Source organism: Dendrobium catenatum, unplaced genomic scaffold, assembly GCF_001605985.2.
Source record: "Dendrobium catenatum unplaced genomic scaffold, ASM160598v2 fragScaff_scaffold_43, whole genome shotgun sequence".
Classification (NCBI taxonomy): Eukaryota; Viridiplantae; Streptophyta; class Magnoliopsida; order Asparagales; family Orchidaceae; genus Dendrobium; species Dendrobium catenatum.
This window is the reverse complement of record NW_021318505.1, coordinates 1378724-1397981: the sequence shown is the minus strand read 5'-3', so window position 1 is coordinate 1397981 and position 19258 is coordinate 1378724. Positions and strand designations below refer to the sequence as shown.

At 38.3% G+C, this 19258-nt stretch overlaps 1 protein-coding gene across 1 annotated transcript in view; it reads right to left on the bottom strand.

The window, feature by feature from the left end:
• LOC110092030 overlaps positions 1–19258 on the bottom strand; it is an 83579-nt gene that overhangs the window by 22311 nt on the left and 42010 nt on the right. Inside the window, exons 18-21 of the mRNA XM_020816375.2 lie at positions 11254–11435; positions 10650–11153; positions 9429–9606; positions 9180–9316 (exon numbers count right to left, since the gene is read on the bottom strand). Coding sequence (XP_020672034.1) covers positions 9180–9316; positions 9429–9606; positions 10650–11153; positions 11254–11435 — 1001 coding nt within the window. The remainder of the gene's footprint in view (positions 1–9179; positions 9317–9428; positions 9607–10649; positions 11154–11253; positions 11436–19258) is intronic.

Sequence of the window (19258 nt, the reverse complement as noted above, 5' to 3'; positions counted from 1 at the left end):
TTTCCCATAGACGTAAGCCACTAATGGTTTAATTAACCCCCAATAATGAGGGAACACTTTCGATTAAGGCCAGTCGTTAGATAGACACTAAGTACCCGACATATAGTAGTAGAAATTTTAGGATTTTGAATTTTGAATTTGTAGGGTTTAGAATTTGAAATTTATTGCTATACACTTAGAGCAATTGACGGGCTGGCTCTTCTATGCATTATTGGGTCCTTGCTACATCCGTTTTCGCCTGCTGGTTATTTTGCCGAGCCTTGGACGATGATGTGGCTCCTTTAGCAAGCTCCCCTTGGATGGTCTTCGGGCAACCAGGGGTTCGTGATTTCCTCTGATCTGTGGGATTTTTCTCCTATGTCATGGCTTTATGGATTTTTATCCTGTCGCTTGTGGGTATGCTATACAATTTAACAGGGGTCAGTTCTTTACCCAACACCTCTTTTTGTAACAAACATATATTAGTATTGATGTTAAAGTAAATTATGTAAATCTTTTAAAATTCCTTACCAAATGTTATATGTGCTCAATATGTGGAATTGAAACCCCAGTATGAAGGGTACTACCTATGCCCCCAACATCAGAAGCTCTGTTCTGTCTATTTTGGTCACTCCTCCTGCTATACTCTGAGCTACCCTAAGCACTATTCAACTCAGCCCACACACTCTTACCAATCGAGAGTGGTCGCTCGACTGCATTTCTAATATCTGTAAACATGTCTCGCATGCGAGTCGACCCCGCTTCTCAAAATTCTTTATGATTCTATTATTGTGATGTTGAAGCCAACAAAAATCTTTCTGCATTTACAAACATACAATATAAAATATATATTTCTGTTAGCTTATATAAAGAAGATATAATACAAAACATATTTGCATAATAACTAACCTCAAACTTTCTAAATCACATTTCCCGCACTTCTTTTGGGACTTTCTTCCAATAAAAATAAGGAGCATCATACCTGCTCCGTATTATGTCATGTATTTTAGGCGTCGGTTGTTTTGACGGGTGAAACCTGCCAAAAAATATATTAGGTGATAAAATATTTCTTAAATTTTATTTGCATGTTAACAATATTTTAAGTACATGCAATCTCTGATTTTAGTTTAAATATTAGTGCATTGCAGTAACGACATACAATCTCTGATTGATCATCTTTATAGAATAACATGCATCTATTGCCACAACAATTTATCTTTGTATATGTCAAACCAAGCTTAGAAATCAACTTCTTAGTCTGATATAAATCTGTAGGAATAATGTTATCTGTCGGGTTGATTTCCTTAAGCAGTCAAATGAATTGATTAAAACATTCATGGGGGACATTATATTCTACCTTGATGCTTAATATCTTAATAGCAACATATAACTCTGAGTGGTGCACCCTTTCCATATTGGTTGTTGGGAAGCATGCAATAAATCATAAAAATTTTGTGCACCCTTATTAGGTGACTCTTCTGTATATTGTTTAAATTATACTCCAATTGCATTATAAACTAAATCCTCAAGACCAGGTCGGATATTTTCTTCCTCAGCTATATTAAAACTTGTCGACGGGCCACATCGAGAATCGAAATGTGGTTCATACTCACAATGAGAAGTCCAATACCAATATTCTGATGTGAAGCCTCGACGGTATAGATTAACAATTACGTCGTCGGGGCTTAGGTACACCTGAATTTTATGTTTAGAACATGGGTAACAAAACTTTCCATCTGAGATGAAGCTGCGCAGTTGAGAAGCTGTCTGAATGAAAAAATTCACCTCTTTAATGAACTCTTCCATTAATGTCTTTCGTCATTGCACCAATCGATTATACGTTCAACTTCTTTGAGTTCTGATATCCATAATATAACCTATATATAATATGGATATATTACATAATGTGAAGGAAAATACAAATAGTCTTAGCTTGTTCGGAAGGCTGTCATTTTATGTGACCAAACCATCCAAGGCGACTCTCTCTAATCTTATCTTCCACTGGAGCTATTCCAACCTTCTCATATATATGTTATTTTCATATCCTGTCTATAATCAATTATGCCCAATGAATTACTCTTCGTCCACACAACAACGCCCAATGCATTCTTCTACTTCCACCATCCAACTTGAATTCTACAAATAATATTCCCATTTATTTCACCATAAATAGATCAATATTAAAAATGTGTACTTTTATTACTGACTTCAACGCCTAAAATCACAATCCCTCAACTAGGTCTATTACTATTGAAAATGTTGCAACTCGGGCTTACGAGTTTATGATTTTGATGATAGCAAATAATATTGATTAATCTTTTATTTCTCCTAGTATTTGTAGTGCATATTTGTTTGTGTTTACTAATATTTCAGGTACACCATGCATCGTTCTTTGAAGATTCAAGACTCAAGTTTGTGTAGAATTGGTTATATTAAATGAGATGTAATTTTCATTTCTTGAGTCGAGTCTTGTAATGATGTATGTTTGTTTGTTGATCGTGCACACATAGAGGGAGCAAAAAATAATTTTAAATATTTTAATTTTTAATACATCGTACTGTACGAACTGTATCGTACTATACGATCTAGTGTAATAGAAATTAATTAAAATATTTTTAAAATATAACTAATCGTACTGTACGAACACCACATCGTACTGTACGATCTGTTATAATTAGAAAGCCCACCGTCCATTAAATTAGGCAAAATTTTGAATTTAAAAGTTGTTCTAATCGTACTGTACGAACATTATCGTACTGTACGATGTTTAAAACATTGCCTAATTTAATCCTTTGATTATTCAATCAAAACGGCTTAATTTTGATATTTTGATCGTACTGTATGATCAAAAGAGACAATCTTGACCGTCCCATGCTCATCCTGGATGAACTGATTTTTTTGAACTGTTCATACGAACATCGTACAGTACGATGTTCATACAGTACTAATTGGACATCGTACAATACTAATAGGTCAATTTCTGCACATCGTACTAGACGATTTTGCGATCCTACGGTACGATATTTGACGGTTGAATTGAGTTTTTTTCATGGTTTAAAATTGCGCAATATGAGGCTCGCCTTGAGGCCCGCCTTTACGCAATTCCAGTAAAAAACGCCTTGATGCTTACGCCTCGAGTTTTTTTTTATGAGGCTTGCGCCTCAATTTGGTTGAGGCCCGCCTTGAGGCCCACCTCGCCTCACTGGCATGAGGCTTACGCCTCACGCTATATATATAAACTTATATAAATCTTGAAGTAAATGCCTGACATTGGACTCTATAGGAGAGGAGGAAAGGGAGAGAGCAGTTCATCATAATGATGATTCAAATGAAGAACCCCTTGGTGGTGACAGTGCTGATGACTTATGAGTTCTTATGTGATATGTCATTGCTATTTATTTTAGGAAATTTTAATTATATGTTAATGAAAAGAATACTGGGATTTGGGAAAGATAGAATTTTGAGTTGAACTATATTTCATGTTGTCTTACTATTGGAATATTTTGATTTCACTTCATATCTTATGTTTTTTTATGTTTTATATTATTCACTCATTAGTATATAAAAAATTTATCAGTTTATGTTTACGCAATCTTTTGATTTTGAGGCTTACGCCTCAAAACGCCTTGAGGCTTACGCCTCGCCTCACGAATGAAAAACGCCTTAATACCCGAATACGCAATTTTAAACATTGGTTTTTTTAGGATTTTTTAAGCCCTCTATTTAAGCACTTTCATAAGACTTTGTAAGAGTCATTGGCATCCATTGTGTCTTCATTCTTTTGGAGAAAACTTAAAGAGAGGACTTGAAAGGGAGAGAGGAAAGGGTGGAGTTTGAGAGAGGGAGAAGATCCTTGGAGGGGGTTTCAAGGGAGTGTGAAGGAGATTTCACACGGTTGCTCCGGCGAGCTTGCACCTCAGTACCATCATATTCAAGATTTGTCTTGAGGGAAGTTTTGGGAAGAAGAAGATCTCTTTGGTGTCAAAGGACCCGGCTCCTCCGCCGTACAGGGGAAGGTGAAAGTGATTTTGTAAGGGCTTCTCCGCCTAGCTGTGGGGGCTAAAGAAGAATCACTAAAGGTTTAGTGTAATACTCGAAGGGTGCCTCCGAGAGTGGACGTAGGTCATGGTTTGACTGAACCACTATAAATCGGTGTGTTCTTTCCTTTATTATTTCTGCACTTTATTTCCGCATTCATTTTTATTGCGATTAATTGCGTTGGTGAAATTAAGAATCTATCTTTTTATTATGAATGAAATTCGCTTCTACATAGAGTTATAAAAAGAGTTTTCTTTTCATTAAACATCCAATTCACCCCCCTCTTGGCGCATCTCGAAACTTCAAAAAATACACTCCATATATTAAGTTTTAGATTTATTAATGCGAAAACCTTTAGACTCTAAAGTTGACCTACATAATTCAAGTTTACCTTCAACTCCCTTTCTACTATTATCAATTACAAGAAGAATATTATCAGCAAAAAGTATATACCAAGGTACATTCTCTTGCAAATGTCTAGTAAGAATATCCATAACATACTAGCTAGAGAAAAAAGCATACAACAAAATACATTCTCTTGTAAATGTCTAGTGAGAACATCCATAATTAAAGCCAAGAGCATACACCAAGATACATTCTCTTGCAAGTGCTAGTGAGAACATCCATAACAAAAACAAATTAAAAGCATACACCAAGATACATTCTCTTACAAATGTCTAGTGAGAACATCTATAACAAAAGCAAAAACATACACTAAAATTTATTCTCTTGAAAATGTCTAGTAAGAACATTCATAACAAAACCAAAGGCATACACCAAGATACCCTCTCTTGCAAATGTCTAGTGAGAACATCCACAGCAAAATCAAAAGCATGCACTAATGTTCATTCTTTTGCAAATGTCTAGTGAGAACATCCATAGCAAAATCAAAATCATACACCAATGTTCAGTCTCTTGCAAATGTCTAGTGAGAACATCCATAACAAAAGCAAAAATAATACACCAAGATACCTAATTTCTTACCGGAGGCAACGACCTTCCCTTACCAGAGGCGGCGAGTAGAGGCAACTAACGGCGAACGGTGCGGTGAAAATCGGCAAGGGTTCAGTCGTGTTTAGGTAGCTCTCGGATGCGAGAGAAGCTATCTGAAGGAAGAGGGAAACAAATGAGAAGTCTGACGACGGACGGGTGGAAATAGGACTTACCGTCAAATTTTTCGGCGGATTATCTGTCGGTTTGTTGACCTGTACAAAGAAATAAAAAAAAGAAAATAAAAATACCTTACCTGCTCTGCCGAAGCACGTCGCACGACCTCCTCCCACGATCGAAGTCGCGTCTCACCAGACGGCCACGATCCCTCCTCGCGACGTTAAATGCACACAAGAAGGAGGCCTTTGGCCTCTCCCCCCCCCCTCACTCCCTTTCTCTCTCGCTCTCGCTCTCTCTCTCCCGACAAGTTCCCTTCCAGGTCGGATCGAAAGTTATGACATTTGATCCAGACAAAGAACTTGAACTCACACTTGAACTCGTGCTATACAACATTAAGTGAGAGTTGTAGACTCGATGAGCACGAGTATAGATGAGACTTAACTCGGACTCAAACATATGCAAAGGACAAGGTTTGAATCATGTCCAAGGAAACTCAAACTACAAGAACATTCGTACAGTCAAAAGTGACTCAAAGTACGTTATAAGATCTCGATGCACAAACTCCTACAACAATCCCTACAAATGCCTGTTGATTGAGATGACAATACTAGAGACCAGCAATAAAAAACATGTCCTCTACAAATAAGTACAATCAAGACCCACCTGAGATTGGTGAAAGGTGGGTGTGATACAAGAACAATGGGTCTTCTACAAATACCTTCAGGAGGTCGTAGGGGATACGACAGTCCCCTGCAAATGGATACTTGTGGATAACAACAGTGTATTGTAAGTACAATGAATCACTGTGGACACAAGTACGGATATTACCTACAACGACGGTGACCAAGATCTACAAGTGCGTTGAGTACAAAGGCGACTCTACGTACGAAAAGGACACCCTCTGATAGAAGGGATGAAATATTTGAACAAATTAAAACTAAATTTTCTGGTGTTCCAAAGTCTCTTCTTAGTTATATACTTGAGAAGAAAATAATTCTGATGCCCACAAACACCGGAAATAGCAAGTCCACTACACCGAAGAGCCTAAAAAGAGTTCTTTCCAAATCAACGGTCATTGACTCCAAAGTCCAGAAAGTCCCGTCCCCGGTGAATGAGAAAAAGGGAGAAAATATCAAGATGAGAAGACGCATCGTAACACCAAGAATCCAACGCCACCAGATCTGCAACACTTATACAAGCAGACAGAAGGCGTCCACAAACTACCACGCCACCGGATCTGCAACACTCATACGAGCAAACAGAAGGCTTCGATAAGACTACAATGCTACGCCACAGGATCTGCAGTATCCATGCAAGCGGACAGAAGGCGAACAAATATTTTAAAATACCCCCGCACGTGCACAGTAGTTTGTATACACATAGGTACACTAAAAGGGGTAAAAGCAATCATGAAACCCGCATGGGCCCCGGCGAGTATGTTATTGGTACACACGTGATATCTAGAGATGCTGCGCGGGTTATCAAATTTGAACCCGATCCTCCTAAGCAAGCAAATGGGAGTAGACGGGGTATAATTATAAAAAGTCCCCAAACACCCGCATGGGCCCCGGCGAGCGTGTTATTGATACGCACGTGACTTCTAGGGATGTTACGCGGGCCAATAAGTGAATTCAAGTTCGAGCTCGATCCTCCTATGCAAGCAAGCGGGAGTTGACAATGCTCGAACCCTTAAATGAATATCCGGTCACGAGGTCGACTGAGATATTTATTTTACACATTCATATTAAGCCTTCAAGGCCTATAATCAAAAGAATTCACTAACAAGGGTACAAAGCCTACGAAACCCGATCCTTGGTCAATAGCTTGGTCGAGTTGACAGGGTTCAATTAACAAATAAAAATGCCCCAAACACCCCGATGATGGCCGTGTTGAATGCTAATCTCAACCGGAGGGGTTCACAAATATTTTTCAAATGCCTCCCACAAGTCCACTCAAAATCTAAAACTCCACAAAGAGTCCAAAATCCCAAAGTTCAAATATTTAAAATTGAAATCTATCCATCAATATTTAAAACAAAATCCATCCACCCTCCGCAATAGTTTGTCAAGGTGGACAAATCAAAAACTACTGCTCACAAAGAGCCAAATGCTTAGTCGAAAATATCACTAGGATCCATTCTCAAATAATCTCCTGCCAATAAGGATGTGGTACGTGTCCTCTAACTGGCGGTTTGCCGCCAAATGGCACTGCAGGTAAACGGTCATGACCCGGGGCCCTCTGAACCGAGTGGTTTTGCCGCCAAATGGCACCACGAAATACCGGTTATGGCTAGCGCCAATACGTTCCTTAATGGCATTAAATCCTTGAGATATGAATAAATAGGATATGATCGATAGGGCACAAAGCCTTTTGTTAGCTAAGGTGGATTCAAATTTGTCCCCTTAGACAAACATTCATCCCAGGTCCTATAGGAAACCAGAACTCAGATCATAAAGTCCTCGCAAAATGAGGGCAAAATCTCTGGGTAGTGTCTTATTCTACAAACCCATCTGCCTTCTAAAATTTACCTCAGAACTTATATCCGTTAAACTACCTCGCCGAATAAAAAGAAAAGCGGGCGGAGGCCGGGGTCAAATTTTTGGAGCCCACACGGTCATATTACCGACGGATATTACGTCGGTAATTATTCGTCGAGTTTAAGTAAGTCGGTGCAATATTCGCCGGCAATTCCGCCGATTATTATCGACAGAACTTGCGTCGGAAACCTTAAAAATACCGGTGAAACCCCGGCGGAATATGCGCAGGTGTTTTTGCGGCGAAAATTTCGACGTTAAATTACCAACGCAAATTCCTTCGGTAAGGTCGCAGGTTTTTCTGACGTAACTATTTCCGTCGGAAAGTCTGATGGTAATGACAAATTTTCCTATAGTGAATAAGTTCCAAGATAAGTGTTATGGAGAATTATAGAAAAGAAAGGGATTAATAATGCTTATATTCAAGTCATTAAGGATATATATGCAAGAGCTGTTACTTGTGTTCAAACACAAGGTGGTTTGACCAATGATTTTCCTATTTCAATTGGATTACATTAAGGATCAGCCTTAAGTCCATATCTTTTTGCTTTAGTCATGGATGTTCTCACTAGACATTTGCAAGAAGTTATAGCCTGGTGTATGCTTTTTGCTGATGATATTATTTTTGTTGATAAGATTAGAGAGGGAGTTGAAGGTAAACTTGAATTATGGAGATCAATTTTAGAGTCTAAAGGTTTTCGTTTGAGTAGATCTAAAACTGAATATAAAGAGTGTAATTTTAGTAGTTGTAATAGATTTAGTGGGAGGGATTGTGACTTTGGGAAATGAAGTCATTAATAAAAGTTCACGTTCTAGATATCTTGGGTCTATTGTTTAGAGTGATGATGAACAAAATGGGGATACCATTAGTAGAATTCATGTTGTATGGTTGAGATGGAGGAATGCATTGAACTTGCTGTGTAATAGAAAAGTACTCTTAAAACTTAAGGAGGAATTCTATAAGATGGTGGTGAGACTTGCAAAGCTTTATGGTGTCGCATGTTGACCATTAAAAGAGAAATATAATATTAAGTTAAGTGTTGCAGAGATGAGGAATGCTCAGGTGGATGAGTGGCTTTACTCTTAGAGACAAGAAATGAAACGAGCATATACACGAAAAGTTTGAAGTAACTCTAATGGAAGATAAGATTATAGAGAGTCGCCTTATATGGTTTGGCCACATAAAATATTAGCCTTATGATGACTCTAGTAGAAGAGTAGACATATTAGATTTGGCTTATGTTAAGAAAGGCAGAGGTAGACCTAAAGGTTAAAAATTATTAAAAATGACCTTTCTTTATTAGATTTGAATGATAATTTGACTCTTAACAGGACATAATGGAGAAAAAAAAATTCATGTAGCCGACCCGACATAGTTGGATAAAAGGCTTGATGTTATTATTGTAGTTAATCTCAGCTGTAGCATTGCCAAAAAAATCTAATTTCTATTAAAATAACGAACTGAAACTAACTTATAATCATGCATACATAAAGTGTACAAGACTACTGAATTCTTACTCAATACGTATCTCTGGATCAACTTGAGCAACTTCTGAGGTGCTGGGGATACTATCTAAACGAAGATTATTGTAGAAATCAACCAATGCCCATATAATTGGTTCATGGATGTTTATTCTCCAGCACTTGTCAATTACCTGACATTGACACATTTTGTGACCTCACTTGCAATCCAAAATATTAATTCTGCAGCATTTTATTATAAAAATTCAAATACATGTTTATGGATTATCTCTGAATATAGCTTACCCGAACATAAATATATGGATAGACCTGAGCACCATCTAAACTGTCATTGCTTAAAGTGATGGTGGTTTTAAAAACTGGATGACTTGTATCTGGCATGTCTTCAGGTGCCAAGAGAACAGGCATCACTGTCAACGGCAGCTGGTTGTCAAGCTGCAGCTGACCAAGAATGAGCTTGAACCTAAAATGAGTGTAGGTGAGATTAAACTACAAAAAAAGAAGGTATGCATGAACCATAAAAGGCACTTTTCTAGCTAAATAAAACTTGACACAAATTTCCAAAAACAACTTCTAAGACAAATTTATGAAAGGATGCCCATTTTGGGCATGCTAAAATATAATAATACACTGTAAGAGTATCTTGATGAACAATCCAATGAAAACATCTTTATCACAAATCTAGTACCGAATTTTGAAAATAGCACATGAAAATGGTGTGCTTATACATAAAAACAAGTGCTTCGCAGCTTAACATAAGCATTATCAAACAGTCATCAATTCTACACCTAAAATGACAAAAAAAAGATTCACCAGTTCTTTTACGCACTTAAAATAATGCTGCTACTCTGGAATATGATAATTTGAAAATTGTAAAATACGAACACACACAATTTTCAATTAACGAAGGCATCATCATCACCATCATTATTCGCTAGTTCTCAAGCATTTGGTGTTAGCTTTTTGAATTCTTCTCTGCTGAGTCCAGTCCTGTTTAAATCTGTATTTGGCTTCTATTTCGGCTAAACTTTACAAACAAAAACATAGTATAAGGTTTAAAAATAATAAGGTAAAATATCATATATTAGCTCAAGGCTGCAATTTTATATTTATAAGAAATTCCTATAATTCACAGTCCTGAACTGTATACATTTACATTTGGTTTTTATGTTTGCTAGCCTTCATAAACAAAGGAGAACAGTATAAGCTTTCAAATTAATAAAGTAGACTTATATCAGTACTTTAACCTCAAGACTTAAAAGGATTTCAGCTTCATCTACCCAAAATATTTAAAAGTTACATTGTCCAAGTCAAATATATAGCATATTAGATCTGCAATAAAAGATTTAGAGCCAAATTTGGTGCCTAAAAAAGTATATGAAACAGAAATATACAATAACTTGTGTTAGATATTCTTTTAATTGATTTAGGACCAACACGAATGACCATTAAAAACGGATTCTTAGTTTCTATTCAATATTTAGGCCTCATTCATAACAGTAATACCTGTTTGTTTTCCCAGAATCATACCCTGTTGAATATGAAATAAAGACTTTCTCCAAGTAAAGGTACAAGAGCTCTCTAGGATGATGATCAATCAAGGATATGCCAACAACCCCCAGCTCAATTATAAGCTCCAGGGGGGAGGGGCTGACTTGCATCTCATTCAATGATGAGTTGTTAATTTTATCAAGCGGTTCAGTCCTTTTCTTTGATTCTGATAGAACTATTCTTTTGTCATCCACAAATCTTACAACTCTGATATCTCCAGTTTCTTCGACACAAAGTTGAACTCCATGTGCCTTTAGATCTGTTGAATCCTTGCCTTCCTCCAAGAGGATATTATGGACATAAGCTCCACCTTGAATACTAACATCTATACATATCTGCCCATAAGGATCATCCCAGGAGAAGTTTGAAGTTGATAATGGTTCCAACTGAATACAAAAGTCATCACCTAAACCTGATTGGCGAAATCTCACTGTTCTATCAGCCATCCTGTTCTCAATCCTGTTTGCCAAAAAAATCAATAGTTTATAAACTGAAGTGCTCAATGTTCCTTAATGTTGCTACCATGTTCAACTGGAGAAAAAATTAAGGGAAAAAAAACCTGATAGGACCATTTTCTGGTTCCATACGCAACACCACTAAAAACCGTGATCCCTCTTCATAACCACGAATCTCAACCCTCAAATATGTCCTACCACCATGATGCTCCCTCAACGCAATAGTGACGGTGTCTTCTTTCTCAATTTCCAAAGGTAAGCACCAGCTTGTATTTTGCAGGCGAACCTTAAAGAGTTAAAACAGTTCTTTTTAGCATAATATAACATAATATAAAGTTATCATTAAAGTGAGTTACGTTTTGCAGTAAACCTAAACCGGTAAGATAAAAAAAAGCAACTTTTGCTTGGTTTTGCCAGATTAAATATCAAATTAAACAGTAAATAGAACACAATTTGAAAACTAAAAAAGAAAACTTATAAAAGAAAATAAAAGGTAAAAAATACTGTTACTAATGTTCCAAAAATATGATAATATTAATGGACACAATCACTCCCGGAAATGATCATGGTAGTATAGGTAGAAAGCCTTCCCCCAAATCTAGAAAAGTAGCCTTCCAACCCAATACTGAAAATGCACTCCTCAGATTGCAGAAAGGGGAGTGCTTGAAGCTGCATATTGAGATCAAGCTTGTTCATCTTCACCCAATTCCTTAAATCACATTAGCAATATTATAGGTGCATAGAGTAACAGTCATATGGTCTAGCCAGTCGATCATTTTGTTCCTTTATTCCCCCTTCACCGTTATATTTGAATTCATGATTTACGACTCCTCCCCTTTTTCAAACAAAAATTTACTAAGGTAGGGTCAAGCTAATATATATGATATGGGCAACAGCATCCCCAGCTGCATTAAATTCTAATACAACCATATGCAGTATCTATGTTCCCATTAGTTACCACTAGAAACCATTTCCCTTCTGCTGGTGTTGGAAAGTTAGAAGCCCCTGTAGCTTGAAGTGTCACACACCTTTGGAGCAATAGAGATCTAGTACTGGATAAGATAAAGGTAAATGGATCGTTGTAAGCTGCCCAAATTCTATGAATCAATAGGAGCACATAAGACTTCATAGGTCAAGCTAAATCTAAGTTCACTCCAAGAAATTTCTTCATATTGTTCTTTGAAGATTTTTGGGCATAAGATAGTCTTATCTGAAATTGAGGAAATCAAACATCCAAACTCAAGCGGAGAGCAACTACAGCACTCCAACAACAACAACAACAACATCAAGCCTTTATCCCACTACGTGGGGTCGGCTACATGAATCCTTTTTCTCCATTGTGTCCTATTAAAAGCCAAATTCTCGTTTAAATCTAATAAAGAAAGGTCATTCCTAATATTTTCTAACCAAGTCTTTTTAGGTCTACCCCTACCTTTCTTAACACAAGTCAAATCTAATACCTCTACTCTCTTAACTGGGTCGTCGGAAGGCCGCCTTTTTATGTGACCAAACCATCTAAGGCGACTCTCTCTAATCTTTCTTAACAACTACAGCACTCCCTTTACAAAAATTTAGCAAATAGCCCTTTTTCCTTGCTGATTTCAGCAACACTTTTTCCAGCAAGCCTTCAGTAAACAACTCTACTTCTTACCTGATTTCAGCAAATTCCAACTATATTTCTTAGCTGATTTCAGCACTATCTTAACCTGATTTCATATACCTGTATCCAGAATTCCAACCAGCAATTCAGCAATTCAGCATTTACAGCAGCTCATACTTCATTTCCCTACTGATTTTCACACTTTCAGATTTCTGCATTCAATGATTGCATGCGACCTGCTCCTGTTTGAATGTAGAAGGCAATTGACGGGGAGGAGAAGGAATGGGAATTGGCTAGTGCTTTACTTTGTTGACCACCGGACAAAGAAACAAAATAGAAAAAAAAATGCTAAACAAAAATCCCATAAATCCCGTTACCTGACTATTCGGCGCCGCTAGTGTTGCTTCTCCGCGATTCCTGCAGGAGTTCTGCTGAATCGGACTCTTTTCGCGTCGTTAAATAGGAGACGAAGAGGCTTCCATTCCATTTGCTACCTTCTCCACTGCCGAAGCTCTCTCCACGCGGAATCTCCACTCTCTCGCTGCTTCTTGGCTTCTTCGCTCTTCTCTTCCATTCGCAAGGCCACGACCAAACTCCACCCTCTGTCTCCACCAAACTCCGATCTCCCCTCCTCTCCAGAGCAAACCGAACCCAAGACCTCTTCCTTCCCCATCTCTGCCTCTCCCGAAACCAGATCTCTACCTCTTGCCCGACCTATCGGTCGTCCCGATCTAGAGAGAAAGAGAGAGAGAGCTCCGATCCAAACCCTTCCACCTCTGCCCTTACCTGACGTCCCCTTCTAGGACGTTCTTTCTTGTCGGACCGAAAGCAGAGAAGGGAACTTGCTATGAAGGTAACTTCTCCCTCGCGCGCTTCAGTCAAATCCCGTAGACCCATTAAGCAGAGAAAGGGAAATAGGGCATTTAAATTTTTGTGAGAACTAAGTGTCCTAATCTTGCTCAAATGCATAAAATCTATCCAAATCCGAGCAATCCTAACTCTAATTACAAATATTTGTAATTAATTGTAATTAATTTGAACTAATTTTAATTAATTAGTATTTATTATAAATTGATTATTATTAATGTTAATTAACTATGATTAATTTTAATTAATCATAATTAATTAATCATTAAATACTAATTAATTGTTAATTCAAATTAATCAATATTAGTCACAATTAATTATAATTAATCATTACAGTTAATTATAATTAAAAAAGAGAAGCTCACTCTTCTCTTTCCTCGATCCACATGCCAACCCCGCAAAGGTACGAATATTTCTAAAACTCAGATTCTCGCTCTCGAAGTTTGCGGCGCACCGGAAAATCGCCTATACACGCCTTTATTGCGCGTGGTGGGATGGGACCCCGGTGCGGCACCTACGACGAGGCGGGTGATCACCTTAAACTCGAAAGCCCGTTCTAAGAGTTTGCGGCGGACCAGAAAACAGCCTATACACGCCATTATTGCGCGTGGTAGGACGGGACCCCGGTGTGGCACCTACAACGAGGCGGGTAATCACCCAAAGCCCTACATCAATGTTCGTGACGGACCAGAAAACTGCCTATACACGCCTTTATTGCACGTGGTGGGATGGAACCCCGTTGCGGCACATACGGCGAGGCGGGGTCGCTCATAAGTACACCCTCGAGTGAGGTGAAAGCAAACTGTCTTTTTTTAAACAAGTATCGTTAAAGACCCCAAACACGCCTTTATTGCGCGTGGTGGGAAGGCCCAATTTATCGTAGTTTTCCCCAAAACGGGGAGATGCCAGGAGGCTGCCGAAATTTTGGGTGAACACGAGCCGTACTTGGACTTGATTTGCATATCAAATGAACAAAAAACGGGACTTGTACTTGAGCTTTTGAACAAAATCTAAGTGACTTAATAAATATTTGAACCCAAATAAAAAATGTGCAAGAGGCTTAATTTGAATTGAAATTGAATTTGAACAAGGACTTGGACAAGTTGACAACGAACTTGTGAGCTTGATTTGGACTCAAGCAAAACCAGAACTTTTGACATTGAACTTGAACAATGAAATGGACTTGTATTTGGACACAAAGCAAATGATTAACAAAACATACTTGAATCTAATGAGTTCAAACTTGGACTTAATTTGAACATCAAATGGATATGACTTGAACTAGTTAGATTCAAACTCAAATGAATAAAGAACTTGATTCAAACTTGACTTGAGTAGTTGAACTCAAGTAAGGATTTGAATGAATGTAGAAGACTCATATTGAGTTTGAGCTCAAGCATGAATTGAACTTGGGTTCAAACACATACACAGAACATAACTTGAATCATATGCAAGAGATATCTTGAACATGAGCTAAATAGCATCATGCGGAGTTTGAAATATTTGAAAAAACAACTCTTGTAACATGCCTATGAAAAAGAAAGGATAAATGAATGACAATCATCTCAAGTCAAATACAAAAAGGGATTATGAAAGGCATGGCTTGATCGCAAAGTCACTACATGAGGGCCTCAGGAGCATGATAATAGATTTGAAAACATGATTCATCCCCAAGCAACAATCAATAGGAATCATCACCTCAATTGAATGATTATTGTATAAGAGCTCCAATGGATGTTGTAGTTGACCCTTGAAAGCTACTCCAACAAAAGTGTAAATCTTCTATCAACAATAATGAACTTCACGGAAGTTTGTAGTGTCTTAAGGATACAAGCAACAGTTGCTAGAAGAATTGAAGGACGCACAAGCAAATACACTAATTGTAGCAAACATACACATGTGCAACGATGACAATCAACAACGAATAACAAATGCTGCAATACATTTGCAGTCAATAAACAATCAATGGTTATGAAATACATTGATTCACTGCAAGCAAAGATGGAAGATATGCGGTGGATGTAGGCACCTACGAGTTATCATAGAAGATCCATTGTACACCGAACGTGGTATTTGCAAGCAAAATACAAAAGGACTACGATAAATACCAAATCCTACAATCTGCTAAAGGAGGCCCGTTATACATTCAACTCAATATCTGCGAGCAAATGTAAAAGATCTGCAATACATACAAGCTCTCTACGAAGACAGATCTATGTATAACATGCCACTTATGGGTAGACACAGAAAGACGTCAGTAAATGTAGTATAATGTAGTCAATTTAGGCTGTAAATGAAAACATCTACCTACCTACATGCAGCAGTAGCGGATGTACCAAAAAGACCAAAGACCACAATAAAATGCATGGAGAATATAAAAAGTGCAAGCTCCTACGACCCAAAGCAGAAGATTCGTTAATGCACTATGATCCATTTGCAGAAAGCAACAAATAGTGCACGACAGTCTACCTGTATAAAACAGCGAAACAACTCAATTCATAAACTGCTACAATACGCCACCAAATCTGCAACATCCATGCAAGCGGACATAAGGCGTCTACAATTTAGAACGACCGCCAATGGATCCGCAACATCCATGCAAGCGCACAGAAGGCGTCTACAATCTACAACGACCGACACCGGATCCGCAACTTCTATGCAAGCGGACAAAATGTGTCTACAAATACTTTCAAAGTACCCCCGCACGTGCACCGTAGTTTGTATACACATATGTATACTAAAAGGGGTAAAAACAATCATAAAACCCGCATGGGCCCTGGTGAGCGTGTTATTGGTACACACGTGACGTCTAGGAATGCTGCGCGAGTCAATAAATTCAAACCCGATCCTCCTAAGTAATAGGAGTCGACAAGGTTCAAAAAACAACTATAAAATGCCCCCAAACACCCGCATGGGCCCCCGCGAGCATGTTATGAGAACACATGTGACATCTAGGGATGCTGCGCGGGTCAATAAATGAATTCAAGTTCGAATCCGATCCTTCTATACGGATCAATAGAAGTCGACAGGGTTAGAACCATCAAATAAATATACGGTTGTGGTGACCGTCATATTTATCCACAACCGTATATTTATTTAATACATTCATATTAGGCCTTCAAGGCCTATAATCAAGAGAATTCACTAACAAAGACATAAAGCCTACGAAACCCGATCCCCTATCGGCAAGTTGAAAGGGTCGACAAGGTGCAAGCTTTAAATTGAAATGACCCCTCACATCCCGATGATGGCCGTGTTGAACGAATATCTCAACCGGAGGGGTTAATTCCAAATATTTTCAAATTCTATCCCAAATACCAAAAAATAAAAAAATAAAAAAATAAAAAAAATCCAAAAATCCCAAAATTCCAAAAAGATCATCCAAATCCAAGATATTTAAAATTAAAATTAAATCATCAACCACTTAAAACAAATCCATCCACCATCCGCAACAGTTTGTCGGGGTGGACAAATTAAAATTTACTTCAGCTCATAGAGAGCTAAATGCCTAGTCGAAAATATCACTAGGATCCATTCTCAAACAATCTCCTGCCAATAATGACGTAGTACGTGTCCTCTAACCGGCGATTTTGCCGCCAAATGGCACCATAGGATAAACGATTATGACCCGGGGCCCTCTGAACCGAGTGGTTTGCCGCCAAATGACATCACGAAATACCGGTTATGGCCAAAGCCAATACTCTCCTTATTGGCATCAAATCCTTGAGATATGAATCAATAGGATATGATCAATAGGGCACAAAGCCCTCTGTTAGCTAAGGTGAATTCAAATTTGTCCTCTTAGACAGACATTCACCTCAGGTCTACAAGGTCCCCTTGGACGAAGCAACCCATGGCTGTCGACAAGGATCCTTCTGTCAGGTTGGGTCGACTACCTCCTATGACTAAGTAGATCAGAGACCACGATGTCCCGGGATGACGGAACCATGGGATCTTGATCGCTTCCATCATCCATTCCCCCACCATCCGCTTTAAGTGCAAGGTGATGAAATTTTCATTTTTAAATATTAAACTTTCCAAATTTCCAAATCCAAACCCAGCTATTTAAATATCAAATGCCCAATGCTACTACTATATGCCAGATCCACATATATTTTACGTAAAAATTGACGCCTAGCCTTAATCGAAAGTTCTCTCTCGTTATCGGGAGGGGTAATTAACTATAGGGGCTTGCACCTATAGGAAACCAGAACTCAGATCATAAAGTCCTCGCAAAATGAGGGCGAAATCTCTAAGTAGTGTCTTATCTACAAACCCATCTGCCTTACAAAATTTACCCCGGAACCTAATCCGTTAAAACTCCCTCGTCGAAAAGAAAAAGAAAAGCACACAGTGCGGACGAAGGCCGGGGTCGAATTTTTGGAGCCCACATACTTCCATATCTTTAGTAATATACTAATATTTATGTTCCACTACTGCTCGACTACCACTTATCCAATCCCTCTCATCCGTTAATCTCCAGCACCCTTTAATCAGCCCTTTGCCTGAGTGGATAAGTGGATTTAGATTAGGAATATAAAAATAGATTTTTGTACTTCATTGCATGATGGAATTCAAAATATGGATATTACAACATAGATGGCCATGATGTTAAAAAACTTCATTCATTTTGAAGGGAGAATTATAAGAAATAACAATTTGATGGATATGAGGTTTCAAATACTATTAATCAGACAGGGCCATAATATATATATATATAGATGGGGACATTAGCAGCGATTTCGACACATGTACCTTAAGGAGATGCCGGAGATCGACGGCCACGATCATGATCTTTATTTTCATCATTTTATGTAGTTTTTTTTTTTTTTCCGTTTTTGCCCTCATGGGTATTTGGTAGCTATTGTAGCCTAAGGGGCATTTTAGTATTTTGCTTTCTTTGTCATTTTGAGGCCTATTTATATGGCCCTTTTCTTATGTAATATGTAGTTTTGATGAAATGAAAATTTACTTTGTGTTCTCTTTGTGATTGCATCCCTCTCCCAAATCTCTTAGTGAGTTTTGGGAAGAGCTAGATCTCTTTGTGAGTTCTAGAACTTCCTCCAATTTTTTTCTTTGTGGTCAAGTAGTGTGAGAATTCAAGGAGAATCCGTCCGATCGCATTCTTGCTTGAGCTCCCTCCCCTCATCTGTTTCCACCCAGCACTTCCGCCGCCTCTCCCCTAGCCCGCTCAGGCCGCCGACCTCCAGGCCACTGCCTCCCGCCAGCCAGCCACCTTCCACACCGTGGCCACCCCCTTCCTCCCTCCTCTAGCCGCCGGCTTCCCCCTCCTTGAATTTCAAATTTTGAAATTTGAATGATTTATGAGCCATTACTTGTTTCCTAATTTAGCTCCTTAATTTTAGGCAATCAATTTAATTGAATTTCAATTTCAAATTTGAAATTCAAATTGATCCAATTGATTGCCCTCATATTATGAAGTTATTTCTCCTTGAGAAATCTGAGATTTTATTTCAGATTTTGTGAAATATGTGATTAGGTTTGTGGTCCCCATTACATTAAAACCCAAGCCTCTCTCTCCTAGTCATGTGGCCGGCCCCTTAATGGCCCCTCTCTCTCTCCAATTACAATAATTACTTCCCATTAACTCCCTTAATCCCTCACAAAACTGCCGCCCCCTT